Below are 17,992 nucleotides of genomic sequence, written 5' to 3'. Positions count from 1 at the left end.
ACTCGGGGAGGACCGGCACGGCAATGACATCAGTGCTTTAAACAACTTGTTATTCGGGAGCAATCAGCTGCAATTAGGTATTAATTAAGTATTATGAAAGTTGATTATTTAAGTGAATTCGGCTTTCGTCTCTCCGACTATGGTAAGTACAGCACAATTGTCCTTTTGCTGCCCCCAGCCCCCCGCCCGCCTCTCGGCGGAGCCCCTGCTCGGTGCGGCCGCTGGTGCCGGTGCCCCCGCGCCGGGCGGTGCGAAGCGGAGCGCTGTCCGCCCCGGCCGCTCCTCCGCGGCTCTGCCGCTCCGCGGGGCCGGCGCTGCGGGCAGCGCAGTCTCTCCGGACGCGGGGCCGCCGCGGTACCGAAACTTTTGTTGGCGGGTGCGCGGCGCAGAGCTGCGGGCCGGGCGGAGCGGGGCGCGGGGGTGGCCCCAGGTGCGGTGCGGTGCGGTGCGGCGGGGGGCTTGCCGCCTGTTTCACTTTGCTTCTTTCACTTGTTTTACGGAAGTTGCTCCCGCGCCCGCCGCCGCTTCGGCCCCGCTCTCCCGGCCCCGCCGAGGTGAGCCGGGGGCTCTGCTCCCTCCGTCGATCCTTCCCGGCAGCGCGGCCCCCGCGGGCCGGGGCAGCGGGGCGAGGAGCGGGCTGGCCGTGAGAGGATGCGGAGGGGAAGTTTATGGGGGTTTTGAAATGATTCTGCCTTTGTATTTGTTGTAAGTTGTGTGGGTTGTTTTCTCTTTCATTTTTTCCCCCTCCTGAGCTCTGGCGTCTCGGTGGTAAAGGTTGCTTGTCAGGTTCCTGTACTGCCTAAATGAAAAGGAATTTAATTTATTTGGGACAAGGCAGTGTCAGATGAAGAGGCTGCTTATTACATTTAATGAGTTGTTTTTTGGGGTTTTTTTTTCAGCCTGGGCATATCTGGGATGGGTTTGTTTTTGTCCTTCCATGTGAGGTGTATAAGACCTCCCCCACCCCTTCACATCATGTAGGGAGGAGGAAAGGTGTCTAGGCTGGGGCAATGCTTTGGTTTTAGATTACAGGCCCTAGTATTGGGGTTGGGTGTGGTTTTGGTTGTAGCTTTTTGTGGCTTGTCCACTGGTTTTTGATCAGGTATCAGGATGGGGAGTAGGGTCTGGCCTGGGGCTGGGCTGGGCTGGGTTGGCCTGGTGGCTCTTCTGGGTGTGATAATGGACAGGTCTCCATCAGGCTGGAGTGTGAGTGCGGTCAGGAGCTGCGGGGCTCAAAGTGTTGGTGGGTTTTCCAATCCTTGCACTGTCTGGATCAGAGTCTCATTTAGATTTGACAAAATGTGCAAATTCAGAGTTTGGTAGGAATCCCTTGGGTCGTGTTACCCTCCCTCTTTGGGACCAGGTCCCACCACCATGGCCCCCTACCAGCTAACACAACTATACCTGCTCCTCCAAAATGGTGTAAACCATTCTCTGCCATTTAAAAACCAAATGGCAGTAATGAGCCAAACAGGCCTGTGCTGGCGATGTGCCATGGTCCAAGTAATTACTGCCAGAGTGTGTGTGTGTGTGTGTGTGTGTTGTTTTTTTTTAATAAGGAGTAAGATGGTAATAAACTGGTTGATGATTGACTGGGCCTGAACTATGTACTCTGATATTGTGAGTAAGAGGATAATTTTGTCGTCGTTTATTCCATTTATTTACTTACTTCTACCATTGATATCAGGAACCGAGTGGCTCTGGAGCCACTTCCACCTGTGAGCACGACGTGCCGGCTCTGCTTGGGTCCAGCCGTGGGCGTGCGGCTGCCTCCCTTCTAGATCAAGAAGCTGGGATGCTGCGTGGGCAGCCCAGGAGTTAAGGATGTGGTGAAACTGCAGGAGGGCAAATGCTTCCAAGAGCAATAAACAGTGATTTACCCCGATCTCCATCTCGAGGAGCTGTGGCAGCTGCCCGGGTGGCTCGGGCCGGGGTGGCCCCGGCGGGCAGGGCTGTGCCCCGGCCTTGCAGTGCCCCCTGCCGGCTGGAGCCCGGCCCGCTCCCCCGAGGGGCTCCCCTGAGGAGGGGCTGCCCCGCCAGCGCCTTCCCCTCCCCAAAAAAGGGACCCTCCTTCGCCTCGCAAGTGTTGTGGGTGCTCGGCCTTGCCACGGCTGCACCCAGCTAACACGTGGGTTTTGGTCTCCGCCATGGGAACCCGGAGCTGCAGTAAGCCATGGAAATGAGGATCGGGGAGATCTCTTTAAGTCAGCATTACGGTCTGTGTGTGGGTGAACCCGTCTTGTCATGATCTTGGGGCAAAGACCTGCCCGGTAATCACCACCTCTAACCCTTATCTACTTGGGCCAGCCTATTTCCCTCAGTCGCTGCCTCTTGAATTCTCTCCAAGCCCTCAGGCAGTGACTCTCCAGAGGCAGTGCCCGAGGGCTGCTCATACGAGCTACCAGCTGGCAGAGGCAAGTCCAGAGGGGTTTCTTTCCCAGAGGGACTCTGTATGTGGGGTCTGAGAGTCTCCTCTTGCTGAGGGTTTTCTCAGCTCAGTCAGTCCCTGCCTGGACCTTCTAGGGCCAGAAGCGTTAATGATGGTTAAGGGCTGAAAAGAATGTGTGGACTGAGTCCATTTGCGCAGGAATGTGGCAAGATGTTCCTTACATGTGATTTTCTGCGAATGTGGTTTTAAATACCTTGTCTGACTGAGCACTTGTCACTTCCTTTGGGAAACTCTTTCCCAGCCTAATTGTCCTTGGTATGAGATTACAGGAACTGACCTCAGAATGAGGACCAAGACACCTATGGTAAATGGGCAGAGGAATACCTAATTTCCCACTCAAAGGGTTATTTTATGTCTTTGTCAAATCACTGCTGTTGTTTGAAACACCTAGTGGATAGAAACACCTTCTTTGGGCTGGTGGCAACTTTTTTTTTTTCCCTTTTTTGACCAGATTTTTGGGGAGGCATTGGCTCAGTCAAGGTTGATGTCTTTCCTGAGCTCATGTTCTGCAGAAGGTTCCCAGGCAGTTGGTTTGGGTGTTCATATCCCTTTCCAGTAGTTCTATGAGATATTTGTTGGGTGGAAAGCATTCAAGGGTTTAAGCCTACCAAGTGAAGATTGTTCCTTGGGAGAAGGGTTTAGCAGGGGAGGGATTAACCTTCCCATCACGGAATAAGCAGTGCCCAGCTATTACTTGGAGAACATGCTTCAAAGCTGCTTGAAGTCCATGAGTGTATTTACTGCTTTGGCACCATAGGGAGATAACTTGCAGAAAGACGGGCAAGTTGATCTCTGAGATAAGCTCCTGTTTCTTCACCTGCACTCTGTCTACCCGGTCTTATGAGTCCTTCTAAACCAGGTCTGCCACTGACAGAGTGGGGTCTGCTAATGTGTGCAGGTACTACACTGTTCTGCTCTGAGACACAGAGTCCCAGAGGGGAAGAGGCAACTTGTACTGAAACTGGCTGGGAATGGTACAGATACCTGGACTGGAGGGGATCAGATATTTAATGTGCAGTTTCCATATAATCAGTTTCTCTTTCTGTTTTCCTGAACCGTTCATGCTTCTACCCTGAGTCCTCTTTCCTGCAATTGGAAAGTACTATCTGAGCTTGGAATTTATCTCAGGGCTTTGCCTACACAGCCTTTTCTGTCCCACTTTTTGCACTTGGCTGTCCTCACAGCAAGAGCTTTTGTGGCCACTTTGACTCTCTCTCTGACATCAAATCATACCCCGGGCTGCTGTGCAGCCTACAATTTAGATGCCCTCTGAAAAGTTGGTTGAAAGTATCTGGAAAGTAAAGTCCTATAGTAGGTGAAGATAACCACTGCCTGTGCTGCATCTCCCATATCCACCTGGGCTCCTTCCGTCCCTCCCAGGGTTTGAAGATGCAGCCGTTCCCAAGGTTTGGAGAACTCAGGTGCTACCCAGGGCTCAGCTCCCAGAAGTGCTGACATTGCAGAGGCCATGCTAGCCGATCCAGCTGAGGTTTGGGAGAACCAATGTCCTCGTCCTCAGCTGCACTTTGCAAAGCAAAGAGGGGGCAGAGGAGGCTTGGCTGGAAGCAGGGGAGGGGCAGAACCTCCAGCCAAAAGTCCCACGCGGCACCGTCTCCTCCCCTCCGGTTCAATGCGGACTGGATCAATTTGGACGTCTTCAGCAATAAAAAATGCCGATGTCGTCCTAATTCACTAGGCCCCGAGATGACAGCAAATTTACATTTTTTAATTAAACTAGCAGCCAGTTTTTATGAGAGGGGGCTGGGTTATGCAAATCAAATGGTTGTGTACGAAAGATTAGGAGAGTTTGGGAATAAATTCCACAAATGCTAATAAAAAAAAAGAGAGAAAATGAGAGGGGGGAGAGAGAGGGACATTGTTCCATTAGCCCCTTTTAGGCTGATTTCCCTAGGGAGAAAGCAATGGGGGGTGAGAGATGGAGGCAGCTTTCAGAGACAGGTAAAATCCATTTCGAGGATTGAGAGCCCCTTGGACCAGGACCTTGTTGCTCCCTGTTTGCTCTCTGAAGGCTCGCAGGGGAGATGGAAGCAGAAATTGGTGACAAAAAAAACCCTTGCTGGTTTCTCATCTCCATTCCTGCTTGACCAGTGATCTACAGGCTGGAACAGCAGCCGGGAGGGACTGGGTTGAGGATGTAGAAGGTGTGCAGTGCTCAGGTGCTGGAGGGGCATGGGTGAGTGAAGGGCTAGGCCAGGTCACTGTGGTGCTGCAAGAGGGTGGATGTGGCGTGGTGACAGGGCATGGATGGGCAAAGCCCAGGAGCTACACAAGGCTTCTCTGGACAGGGCCCATCTTTGGGCTGACAGATGGTCACAGAGCAGGGCTACAGCTGAGATTGGTGCCCTGGGGCTTCATCTCCTTTGTGCAGCTCTTGTGGGTGGGCTCCTGGTCCCTGGCAGGAGCTGCTGGTTGGAACAGGCAGTAGCGCTGATCACAGATGAGGGGCTAGACTGCTGTTCCATGTAAGCACAGGCTTTATCTGCAGAGCAGAGTGTGTTTTGGAGAAGGTATGGTGATGCTTGTCCCTCACCCAAACTGTAGAGCCCCTTGTTGCCCATCCATAGAGCTCTCAGAGGCTGAGTCCAGCTGTCAACATCTCTTTCCAGTGTGTTAACCTGGCACCAGTCTTCATCCCTTTCTCAAGGGACTTTCCATCTTTCTTCATGTGGTGATTCCAGAAAATAAAGCAGTTTGGCAAGTCCTTTCAGGAAGAAATAGTTACAGTGAACAAAAAACATGCGTTTCACTCATGTAAAATATGTTCTTGTATAAGTTTCCAAAAGAATTCAAGTTCTCATTGCATTTGGGAGTTAGGTGTGGTGGCTAGGTACCAAAGCAATTGTTTGCTCTGCTATGGAGAAACAAAACCAGAAAATTTCTGGAGGCTGGGAAACTGCTTAAAGCTTCCAGTCCTAAGGCAGTTTCGTGCTTGGAATAAAAGCTGAACAACCCATGTAGGCTGGCAAGAGAAAGCAAAGGGTGGAGAACAGGAGATACGAAGGAAAAGGATGGAAAGACTAAGGTCACTGGGTGCATTTTATGACAATCCCCATAGGATATGGTGCCTCACTAGAGAGCTTTGCCACTCATTCCTGGTTTTGGGGTGTGAAATGATGATTCACCAACATGCTCATGTTTTGCTTTGGAGAGGTGACATTTTAGCAGAGCCTCTCTTGTGAAATCAGTAAAAACACAAAGATCTGCTGGAGCATTTCTGGAGGTGTCCCCCACACCCAACAGCTACATCCCTGTCACCCTGTCCTGAACATGCATATCTGCCCCAGACACTCACCCACCTCCACGCTCCCGGACACTCACGTGCCCTGTGTTGGTGGCATGCTGAACTTCATGTTCCCCAGGTTGCTCTCTGAAGACATTGCCACAGTGAACACTCTGGTTCTGTGCACTTGCATCCTCATTGCCATGAGTGTATCTTTCTTGGCAGCAAGAGAACGCCAGTATGGTCTCTGCCCTGCGTGCTGGGTGTCTCTGTGCTCTCACCACTCTGCAGTGAAACCCCCACTGTTCCTGCTGTTGGGGGAAACGATGGCCTTGGCATCAGCTTGGTCCACAGCCTCAGACAGGCGGCTGTACAGGGGATTTTTGTAACACGAGTTTCTGAGCTGAACTAGGGCCAAGTTCAGCCTAAATCTAACAAAGAGCTCCAGAACAAGTCTGTGAGACATGGCAGAGTCTGAGGATTTGGTGTAGGATGAATAACTCCTAATCTATAAAGTGGGCATAATCATACTCCCTTGTGCAGCCCAGAGCCAGGGCTGGGCGCTCAGGGATGGAGATAAGTGAATGAGGCCTGGCTGCTGTCCATGGATGGGTGTGGGGGGTCGGGCAGGAGTGCTCCTCCCTCCAGCTGGGGTGGGGTGCCTGGGGTGTGGGAGAGCTGAGCCTGCTCCCACTTTCTGGGAGCTTCCTGGGAGCTCCTGCTCCATCTGCCCCATGGCACCTTCGGCATCCCAGCAGCCGTAGTGCCATGGGCTGGGAGCAGCCGTGGGTCCAGGGTGAGTTGTCGTGGACCTGCAAGGGGGCCTCTCCAGGACCTGGGCTGGGAGGTGAAGAGCTCCAGCTGGGGTGTTCTGTTGGAATGGTGCAGTGGTGTCAGCCCTGCTCCCAAAACTGGATGGGCTAGGGCAGAGCAGAGGAAGGACCAGGAACTTCCAGATTCCATACATGGGAAACTGTCAAAAGCCAGGTAGCAACACCAGCTTTTGTCTGGTATTTCCAGAAAAACCCGGCAGGACCTGGCATCCCAGGGCATAATTTATTATGGAAAAATAAAATAATAAAGTACCAATCCCTTTGAGGCCTGAGTCATAGAAGCATCTTCTCATTAAAGCGGCTCCACCTCTTCGCCTGGTGTTTGCCAGCTCCGTGCCTGTATGAATCCACTCCCTGAGCTGCCTCGCCCAGGGCAGCCTTCCTCCTCCCCCTCCTCCTCTTCCTGCTGCCTGTGCTTCCCCAGCACACCTCTCCTCCAGCACCCCTTCCCCTGTGTGGAGGAGCACGAGCAGTTCTACATCTCAAGCCAACTTCTCCCCAGGCCCCCCATCTTTGGGCCAGGTGGGTGTTTTGTTGGTGTGTGTTGTAGACAAATGTCTTCATCTTTTCACCCACCCACCTCCTACCCTGTGTTATCAAGTTCTCTGGCCATGGCCCTGGCTCCCACATGCCCTTCTCCTGGCCATGTGGTGTGAAGGTGTGTGTGGTATCTTTTCATGGCTCGAAGCTCTCTTTCAAGTGGCCTTCTACAAGCAGGGAAAGGAGAGGAAGCTGCTCCTGGAGTAATTACCATCTGCATGTCCCGAAGGCAGGCAGCAGATGTTAGCAGAGGAGGACCGGATTGGAAGAGGGTGAGGGAACAGAGGCTGGGGAAGGGGGGTCTGATTTTTCTTCTCGACTGCATATGAATATTTTTAACTGAAACTCAGTAGGACAAGAATCCCAGTTCTGCAAAGTTGATCCATGCATTTGGAAACTTTAAGGGAAAGCTCCTTTGCTTGCTCTTGCTGTGTCTTCTGTCACTCACTCTTGCTTTTCTCAGCCTTTTTTTATGCTGCACTGTCTTACTAAATAGCTTTCCTTTATGTCCTCCTTCCTTTCCATATTCCCACAGACCTGTCACTCTTTGTCACTCTCCTGGACTTCCATTCAATCTTTGATTCTGTCTTGATTTCCCTTTCCTTCCCCCCCCACCCTGTTACATTGTCTGTCTCTATTTTTCATTTTCGCATTTGTCTGTGGGCTGATATTCAGATGAGCAAACTCCTTCCAGTTAAAGGAGGTCATGAATATTAGGATTTTTCTATCAAACAATGAAATATGGCTCAAATTACCCTAAAGAATAGGGCCCTTTTCATAAACCACCTGCTGGTTTTTTTGAAAGAAAGCACAACCACTCGCCTGTGTGCTCCAAGCAGTTGTCTCACATCTCTACCTTGCCAAGCTTTGCCGTTCCAATTTCTTCTGCTGAATTTGTTGCTCTTGGTGGAGTAAGTCTGCTCTTCCCAGACTGGCAGCACCCAATGAGTCTGGGTCTGGACAGGTTGGGACAGGATGGGGATTCTGGCAGGATCCTTGCTGCTTTGAATGTTGGTTTGTGATTGTGCTTTTTTGATTGCGGTGTGCATATTTTGGGGTTTTATTTTTGTTTTCAACACCATTTTGGTCTGAAACTCATTTGGTCTGAACCTCTCAGCTTGACTGAGGGATCTCATTCAGATGTTAGCACCCAGCGGGGCATGGAAACACGTAGCTCACCCCCCCCACCTTCTCCTTGTCTTGCTGGTGTGGATCAACTGTCGCTCCCCGGGGTGGAGGTGACCTGCTCAGGCCTGGACACCAGCCCAGGCTCTGGTCATTTCCTCCTGGCTGTCATGGTCCTGTCCCTTTCCTCCCAGCCACATGGCTTCAGAAAAGGAGCTGTGAGCGCAGAGGCCGCAGCTGGCTCTGGGAAAGCCAAGTTTGTGCTGCATGAGATCCTCCATTCCTTGTGGTCCTGGCCGTGCTTAGCTGGACAGTGCCGTGCCTTTGCCAGGGCAGCACCAGCGCAGCTTTGCCATTCAGCCGGGACGTGGAGAGTGGTGGAGCTGTGTCGCAGGGACCTAGAGAATTGCAAGCAGAAGAGCCTCTATGCTCCCTTGGGAGTTGCCGCGAGGCAGGCATGGGTAATGCCAGAGACAGGGACAACAGAGGATACCAGCTTGTTTCAGACTTTTGTTTTCAGTCCAGCCTATTGATACTCTTTATAGTGGCTGTTTTTTCCCCAGTTACATGAATGTGTCTTGTCCTTGCTGTTTTCCATCTTCCCTCAGCAAACCTTGCCGTCTTCTGCGTGTCTTTGCTGGGAGGCTCACAGCGCTGTCCCTCCTGGGCAGAGACCACACTTCTCAGAGGAGGCACCTCTCACTGGTGTGCTCCTTCCAGGAGCCTGGTCCAGCCCTTCCACTCTCTCTCACCCGCATTTCCCTGGACAGAAACTGCACACACAGCCTGGGCTGTGTGAACACGGAGTTTGTTTTGCCAGGGTGACCTGTTTAATCATCTCATTTTCTGGTGGCCGTTTATTCCTCGTTTCCACGGTTACAGCCCCATTAAGAGGAGAAGCAATAAGGCAGCGAGTCAAACAGGTAATAAAAACATTAAAGCCATGTGCGCATTGGGAGGGAGGGAGGGCGAGCAGCACTCAGTGAGACGAGACGGGCCGGGCCGTGCCAGGGAGACAGAAGGGTCACAGGAGCCTGTGCACAGTGTGGTGACACCCAGCTCAGTGCCCAACCTCTGCAGGGGCCTGACTGCCAACAAAGTGTCCTACAGCATCCCACAGCATTCTACCCTGCTCTGTTGGAGTCTGCTGGCACTCAGGACAGTGTCACTGCCACCAGTGTGCTGCTCTCCCCACTGCTGTGCCGCTAAGGCAGAGCTGCAAGCGGACAAAAGCACTCAAAATTAGAGTGTATTTTTTACTGTATTTTCTTACACAGCTGTGACTGCCTGGCAAAATTACTAACTTGCTGTTTCTGTTTGGTTCTGGTGATGCTGGTGGACCCCAGTGTTGTGTCACTGTAACAGCTCTACCGTGGCACTTGCCAAGGTACCTGCTCTTGCTGGTGTTGGCTGCACTGCTCCCTTGCAGGGCCATGGCTCTGCACAGTTCCTAAAGTAGAACTGACTGTTCCACGTGCTGCACCGAGGTATGCACAGCCAGCTACCTGAGCCAGCACAACCTAGAGTACTGTGACGCTGGTTTGAGGCTTTCCTAGGTAGAAATACTTGTTTATGGAAGGCCATATTTCTGCAGCCTCCAGGAGAAGGTCAGATTCCATGGAAACGGGATAGCCAGGTCTCTGCTCCGCAGCAGCCACTGCCAGCAGTGACTGTGGGCTGGGGAGGGTGTGGGAGCTGCTCACCTGGGAGCAGTGGGGGATGCCTTTTAGGCTATAGGTAGAAATCAGGGGAGAGCTGTGGAGGGCAGGCAGCATTGCTGGGAATTACCTCTCTCCTGCTAGGAGGAATCCCCAGTTTTCTGGGTTTTCATTGTGGGCTCCTAAAAGGAAAGTAGCAACATAAAACAACCTAAAGCAGCAACTCTGGAGTGAGGAGGAGGCAGAGTCCTGGTGTCTCAAGAGAAAGAAGAGAACTGTTTTCAGCTCACTTCCCTCCAGGCAGTGCTCCTCAGGGAGCTCCTCAGGGCTCTTGGAAGGTGGGAGTCTTTTGATACTATATGCTTGTTATCCCAAAACTGACTTGGCCAGCAAGGAGATGGTGGCTTCTCTTCCTTTGGGAAATTTTGGGCTAGGTGTACTCTGGGGTGTAAAACCATGACCTAACTGCAGAAGCCAGCAAAGTTACTTTTCCCTATAATTTCTTACTGGCCATGGAGCATGGAGACCAAGTAGCATTGGATCTTAAATGATGAGATGTTAGTGAGGGAATTGAGACTTCTAATACCTGTCTTTCATGTGAGGGCTAGTAGCTGCCTCTGATGTTTGAATGGAGATTGAAATGATGTCACTAGGAAATAATTCTAAAACTTCCTTGGACACTTCAAGCCTGAGGCTTGGATTTTCAAAGTTATGCTGTGTTAGACAAATTTTGTTTCTTTGGAGTTGGAGGTTTATCAAAATTGCAGCATCTCAGAGCAGTGAGGATGGCTGGACTCTCTGGAGACCTGCCCTGGACTGGAGAATGTGGACTTCATGAAGCTGCTTTTTATTTCAGACAATCTGTAAGATTGGTCAGAGAGCTGACTTGGTAATTAAGTATGAAAATGATTCTCCAGGACCCATTCCCTCTTACCACACTGATGTAAGGGCCTCTTCCGTTCCTGAGAGTAGGAAGAGGGGTTTGACCGTCCTTTGTGTGGTCTCTGGCCACACCGTGTTGTGCTGTGTATTACCCAGGGTGGGTACAAACCCTCATGCTTTGTGCAAGCTGCTTACAAGTAATGGCCTTAGGAGAACAAAGCAAACTGTGTAGCTGGAATCTCCCCTGCTCCACATGGGCTCCATGAAGGAGCAGGTGCCCACAGGCTGAGAGGGTTCTGACCTGTGAATAAGGGTGAGTTTCACTGTGGGTGAAAAGAGGTTAAATATAACAGTCCCACTCATATAGGTGGCACAGCACTGACAGCAAAACAGAAATATTCAGAAAAGCAAACTATAAAGGAGAGCAAGAAAATAGTCACAGAACTGCAGGGAAATGGGGTGTTTTACTTGCTAGCTCTCTCTGTTGAAAGAGTCTGCCCTGTTACAGCCCCGTTTTGCCCTGGTAGGATTTTTTTATTTATTTCTGACATTGTTTTGGGTTTTACAGTTTCTTTTCTCCAGACTTTATCAGAAAGCATATTTGTGGTGAGAGCCTGTGAAAGGACCTGGCTTGCTGAGTAAATGTTCAACATGGAAATGAGCTGCATGACCTTGAGTGGGGGGAGAGGGAGGAAAGCTGACAGAAATTCATAAAAAGCTGAAAAAGAAAAGAACAAGGAGAAGGGAGGGGAGAGGAAAAAAGATAAAAGGCTTGGCCAGACTGGAAGAAGTCACACAGGAGAGGAATAATGGCCTTTCTTGTTACAGCAGTGACTGGACCTGTCGTATTAGGCATCTTAAAGAGCCCGATTCTAAGTTGCACTGAGCACTGACACTTTGAAAAATAGGCCCATTTAAGGCGACTCTAGTTGGGCAACAAAAGTCAGTAGTCACTTTAGATCATCTTGGCTTGTGTTCAGAAGGGTGAATTCTATCCTTGGCAAAAGGCCAGCGGGAGGTCCTTCTGTGTACTGTTCCTGTTCCCAGAATAGGACCTGGGGCGGCTCCTGGAGCTTGTGCTGGCCCTTCAGGACAGGGGCAGAACCCACTCTCCTCAGGTTCTGGGCTGAGCCCTCCCCATGCAGGATCACTGGCTGGGCTCATGTGTCAGCCCAGTTGTCTTTGGGCACAGAAGCTGGGCTTGAATTTATTTGTGGAATTTTTGGGGGGCTCTGGGTGTCTGGAGAAGGTGCTGGATGGAGCAAAGCCTCTGTCCTCAGTGCAGGAGAGGACAGAAGCAGCAGTGCAGGAAGTTTCCCAACCATCCTTGGAGTTCCTCAAGTGTGTGAGATTGAGATGGAGACACTTGCTTTTGAAAACTAATGAGGATGTCAGTCAGAAAAGACCAACAAAACACTGTTGCAAGGAAGAAAATTTGAGTGGAAACATACTGCTGTCACTACCAGAGACCAAGGTGTGAGGTCCAAGTATGCTCTGGAGCTTGGCTTTCCAGAACTGCCTGGTTTGGGCTTGACAATTTTTACTTCAGTCCCACATCTAGTCCTGGAGGATCTAAACTGGATTTTAAAATTGTATTGTAGGGATTGGAGAGAGATGAGCACCAAGTTTCTGCAGGTTCGTATTCCTCTAGCATGTCCTTAGTCTCTGGATGACACCAGCTCCAGGAAGCCCCTCCTGCAGTCCTTGGCTCTGGTGCCGTGTCCATGGAGGGATCTGAGCATACAGACCTGGCACCCAGCAGTCAGGGGGGCTGGGGCAGAAACCCTTGTGCTCTTCCGGAAGCCAATGGCTTCTGCTACTTTTTTTGTTGTTTGAATGCATGAAAAAAGTTTAAATGCGCATAGGCTCCCCTTACAGCTCATTCTGTTCTCATTTCTTTGACTCCCCAAATTCTCTTCATTTTCAGGAGGGGAAGTCTGACTTCAGTGGCATCAGCACTTCCAAAATGCTGCACACTGACATAAGCAGTTCAGAGCGTGGGGCAAGGATTGTGCTGAAGCTGAGCCCTCATTAGTGTTGAAACAGGGCCGATCACCATTCTTTGGTTAAATCTGAATAGCTGCACTAATGGTCCTCATACACACATCTTTAAATTTTAGTTCATTTAGGTGGGGGGTCAATTTCTTGCCATAAGCCTGAAAATTGTAGAGTAAGATTTTCATCTTCACTGCTTGTATGGGAGAATTCTACTGTATGGAGGGGAGCATTTTTTGATTTCTTTCCAGTTGGAGTGCGTGAAATAGTAGGGAAAAGTCTTGTCTAGTGATGATCTCAAAATAAATTCTCTAGCAGTGCAATGTGATGTCAGACAGACAGTATGTGGCTGGGTAGGAAGTGCAGACAGTGGGGGCACGAGTGCCTAACACAGGGGAAAACCATCAGTCCAAGGCTTTGGGGGGAACTGGAGCAAAGTCACCAGCGCAGATGCCAGAGCAAGGAACTGTAACTGTACATTTAATAGTTTAAGATGTTTGCTTTTATGTGACAGTTGCTGCTCAAGCAAACAGATTGGAGAATTCCAGACTTGCATGGATTTCAGGGATTTTATTTATATGTGTTCAGCACAGGACATGAATGCGATGGGAGCATAGGGGTTGTTTGAGCACGAGAAGGGCCCAGTACCCTGCTCCTCCCTGACCTGTTCGCCTTGATTTTATGAGCTGAGCCTCACTCCTGTGTCTTACTCTTCCCTGAAGTCACTGACCTCACTCACCTGCTCCCTCTGCTCCTAGCATCATCCCACACTCCCTGGAGCATCCTCTGTCCTATTTCTCTGCTCCCTGATGTGTTACCCTGCTCCTGCAGAAGCCCTGCTCTGTGCCAGAAGCCCCATCTGGAAGTCAAACAACCATGCCCAGAGTGCTGGCCCTGCCCAGCCTCCACTGCCCAGCTTGGGGTGTAGCTGAAACTGTCCTGTGAGAACTGCAAGGCAGAGGCATGTTCCCAGTTTATTCTCCAAAAGGAGAGCCGGCAAGGGGTGAGGGGCAGACTCCTTGCAGCGAAGGTGTTAACAAATAGCAGGTGATTAAACATGACAAGCAGTGACATTTCTGTGTGGGGTTCTCAGTACCAGCAATGCCAAGAATGAAGCTATAAACCCTGACATTTTGTGTTATGCACTGAGGTTTTTAATAGACATCTTTCTCTCCCTCACCCCTGTTTGTTTCTTTTATTCCTCTATTCTCTTCTGTCCTCTTCTCCCTTTCCTCTCTCTTCCTGATCCTTGCCCTGGCTCTGCCCCATCCCAAGTGCCCCCACCTTCACTTCCCATGTCTCCCTCCCTGCTCTTATCTTTGCTCTCTTGCTTCACCAGACTCATTTGTTCGATGTCCTTCACTTTAGCTTTTGTTTCTCTGTTCCTCCCTATTTTCTTGTTACACTTTTTCCAAGATGTTTTGCTTTTCATGGCATCATTCACCCTTCCTTACTCTTCTCTTCCTCCTCCTAGCCGGTCTCTGCCATATGCACACGCTCGCAGTCTCTCACACATATGCACTCCCACACTTTATTGCACGCACACTGCCACTTCCCGCACACTTCCCTGCTCCCCCCCACGCTCCCGCTCTCTCCTGCTCTGTCTCTCACATACGCTCTCACTTGCTCTTTTCTTTCTGTGCTTCCCCTCTCCTGCTCTTCTTTGTCTTTGTTACTCCCTTCTGCTGTCATCCTCCCTCTGTCTGTTCTTTTCCACTCTCCCCTTCTCCCTCCCTTTCCTTTCTCTTTTTGGGGTCTGATGTAATACTCTAACCATGGGCAGGCAGGCCAGTTGCTTGTCAGGGAGCAGGTGTCCCACCCCTGAGTGATGTTTTTGTTAATAACATTTTTGCCCTGACTCAGAAGCCGTCATTTTGAAGATTGGTTGGTGGGGTTTTTTTAAGGACAGGAGCTGAGGAGGCTGAGCTTTTGGGAACAGTTGCTGGGTTTGTACTAAAAGGACTGCAACAGTTGTTCTGCTGAGCAAGAAATGTTGGAACAACTGCAGAGTCTCTCCCCACCCCCCTCCATCTATCCAAAGGGCATTTGGAGGTGACACCCAATGCACCGTCCCCCTTGCAGCCAGCTCTAATTGGAGCTGATGAGCTGCCGCTGGTTCTTGGCTTTGGAAATGGGGCACTTCTGCCACTGGAGTTGGTCCTACCCAGCCCTCTCTATTAGAAAAAACCTTTCCTCCTCTGCTGCCTTCTCCTGCTGGGGTTATGGGCACAAAATTAGCAAAATGCCAGAGTGACCAGAGCACTCAAACACAGAGCTCTCCTCCAGCAGGTCATCTGGTCTCCAGGGCTCAGTAGTTTGGCCCACCTACATGACCTGAACATAAGAAAGGGGTCTCCAGGCACAGAAGGATAAAAGGGGTCAATGGTGGTCATCGGCTCCCTGATCCACGACCTGCCTGGCTCACTGTGTCTTCCCAGGCTGTGATCCCTTTCATGCAGAGGCGGGGTGCAGGGCATGATGCTTCCCACTAGGCAGGATGGAAATGGTGTGAGCAGGCCCATCAGAGCCCGTCCTCTCTGCTGAATCAGCCATGTTACTGCCACCAAGGCCAGGACCTTCCCACCTGGCTGGCACCGGTGAGAGCCACACTGCAGAAGTCATTGCAACGTGCCTTCTGAGGACTCGAGGCATCTCCAGAGGCTCTTTGAGCGGCACAGCGATTCGTTCTCACATGGCTGCAGAATCTCTGTCTCTCCCCAGGTCCCTGGGGAAGATCTGTAGGGAGCTCCTGGAGAATTACCAGGCACAGGCTCTGTGCTGTGCATCAGGGATGTACCAGCCCGTCGCTACAGCTGACACCTCTGCACTGAGAACACCCAGGGTGGGTGAGAGGCTCTCCTGGGTGGACAGGGAGGACAGAGACTGGGGAAGCTCCCATGGGCAGGAGGTCCCCAGGTCCCCAGTGTAAATGGCTCAGCAGGTATTTGAAATGAGTTCAAACTAAAGTGCAGCTTCAGTCCCAGTATTTCCTTTTCCTTGACTTTGCACTCATTCTAAAAATCAAAATACTTCCCCATAAAGACCCGCCTTCCCATAAAAAGGCCTGTCCCTCCCTGTCTGCCCAGGTCTTATTGATCAAGCACCACAGACGGTGGCTGCAGCTTCAGTTGCCAAGTAGGGCAGATCGATAGAGACTCAGGATGGGATTTTTGGCAGCTGGAACATATATTTGTTCCTCCTTCCATCCCACCATCCCTCTGGGAAATGGTCGGTGTCACAGTGAAAGCAGGCGGAGCAAAACTCCGTCCTCCCACTTGCCACTCACCTTGTGATCTGTCCTCCGTGCCTGGGACCGGAGGCCTCTGCGGGAGCATCTGTGAGGCTACAGAGAATGTGGGACGTGTGGAGACAGATTAGTCTCACCCTGCGCTGGCTCCCTCTCTGCTGCTTACATTTTGCAATGGGCAAGTTCACCCTTTTGTATACTGGGGCAATCCCATGGGTCATTCCAGGCTGAGAGCAGTATTTGTCCTTTATTGTTTGCACAGTCTCTTTATTTAACTAGTGTTTCTTCCCTCCCTAGATCCCAAGTAACTCCCCTCTGCCCTTCCCTGCTGTGGCTATCAGTGCTGTTGTCATCTTTCCAGAGATGGGGAGAGCAAGGCAGGGTGATGGGAAGGTGCTTCCTGGAGGCCAGAGGGGCTTGGTGCTGGACTTGGGGTTAGGGGCCATGGCTTCTGGCTGTCCTTTGGCAGCACTCAGCTCCTTGGCCATGGGCTTGGGACAGTGCTTCCCCACTCAGAGCCTTCCCAGGCTGCCCCGTCCGTGTGGGACCAAAAACTGTGGGCTGGTCTCCAGTGTGAACTGGGAGAAGGAGATGCAGAGGGGAGCATTGGGGAGGAGAGGGATGGCGTGCAGACTTGCATTGCTCTGTCCTGTCTGAAGAGCAGTTAGCTCTGCCAAAAGATGTCCTTAACCCTTGCTAGCTCTCCTGGCTGCCCAACCTCTGGCAGGTGCCGAGCGCCACGCACAGAGAAGTTAATGAAATGAGTATTTTGGGGAGGGGGGGAGGGAGGCTCTGTACTGCACCCTGGGGCCCTGGGTTTATTAATGGTGACCTGCCATTAAAGACTAAAGTGCTAACCTGGTCATATTTAGCAGCTTTCAGTGGTATCCCAGTGGTCTCTGCCTGCAATATCAACTCCTGCTTTCCCCTGCAGCCCCAGCTCGGCAGGAGCTGACTCCAGAGTTTCTCTGCTACAATGAGTCTGGTGGGCAGCACTAAGAAGTCTCTGTGCTGCTGCTGCGAAACAGATTTCCACCTCCTCCTGCTGCTCCAAGCAGCTTCCCCCTCTTACTGCCAGATCTTGCCAGGCAGCGCTTGGAAAAGAGGACCGAGTCCTGGCATCTTCATGATCTCCTTTATACAGACAGAGCCTGGGGGTCACTAGGAGAGGGACATGTACCAGCATGAAGCTCAGAGGGTTTGGCCGTGAAGGAGAGGCATACTCCGGCTTTGCAAAGCACTTCCACAGAGCTCTCTGAGAAGGCGGTGGCAAATTATCCCTCTGAGGTGGCAGGCTGGGAAGCGAGGCAGCAGCTCTGCCAGACCTGATTAAAACAGGACTCGAGGCTAACAGCTTCGGGTCAGAGCAGGAGGGCTGCTCCCATTGCTGCTGTCCCTCTTGCTCCAATCTAAGGGGGATGTGGAAAACCCAAGCTTGGGGGGATGTTCCCTGGGAGATATCAGCAGTTGGGTATTGCAGTGACAGGCACTTTAGAAAGATGCTGGGAGCTGCTGCTGCTGCTGCTGGTCCAGGCAGGGATCAGTGTTAACAGAAGAAAAAAAAAACCCCAGAGTTTCCTTGAAGCTAATTCTGCTCTTGATGCTTCCCCAGAAGCAAGATCCTGCTGTGCTCCTTGTGCCAACTGAGATTATTGCTTTCCCTGACCACTTCTTCCTGGATTAAAAACTCAGCACAGAGTATTTTGCTGTGTGTTATTCCGGGATACGCACTAGAAGCTCTATGTGGTGCAGACTCTGGCAGAGATACCAGGGAATCATGAGGCGTCTCCAGCTCAGGCTGCTCCTGCTGCTCAAATCAGGAGGTGGGGACGCACCTGCCTCCTTGCACTTCTGTTTGGCCGGAGGTGAGGGCACAAAGAGCGAGGCTGTAGGGATTTTCCTCTCTCCAGAGAGCCCCGTAAGCCACAGATCCCATGTCCTCACAGCCCTGCCCTTCATGTGGGCATGTTTGTCAGCGTGGGCTGCGGGCCATTCCCCAGCAGAGCCAGCGAGGGCAGGGGC

At 51.4% G+C, this 17,992-nt stretch overlaps 1 protein-coding gene across 8 annotated transcripts in view; it reads left to right on the top strand.

Annotated features, from left to right (window-relative positions):
• Positions 1–17,992, top strand: part of CASZ1 (castor zinc finger 1) — a 164,756-nt gene that overhangs the window by 74,244 nt on the left and 72,520 nt on the right. For 2 of the 8 annotated variants that reach the window (XM_042032202.1, XM_042032195.1), the window contains exon 1: positions 7–142. The exons of 5 other annotated variants lie outside the window; for them this stretch is intronic. In XM_042032202.1, the coding sequence (XP_041888136.1) occupies positions 94–142 (49 nt within the window). In that variant the 5' untranslated portion in view covers positions 7–93. Of the gene's footprint in view, positions 1–6; positions 143–17,992 lie in introns of those variants that run through there. One more of the 8 variants, XM_042032199.1, reaches the window with a different exon arrangement.

This window comes from Corvus kubaryi, unplaced genomic scaffold, assembly GCF_017639235.1.
Source record: "Corvus kubaryi isolate FWS band 111438036 unplaced genomic scaffold, C.kubaryi_AGA036_p1.0 37352, whole genome shotgun sequence".
Lineage (NCBI taxonomy): Eukaryota > Metazoa > Chordata > Aves > Passeriformes > Corvidae > Corvus > Corvus kubaryi.
Note: the sequence above shows the minus strand (reverse complement) of the source record. Positions and strands in the feature narration are given on the sequence as shown.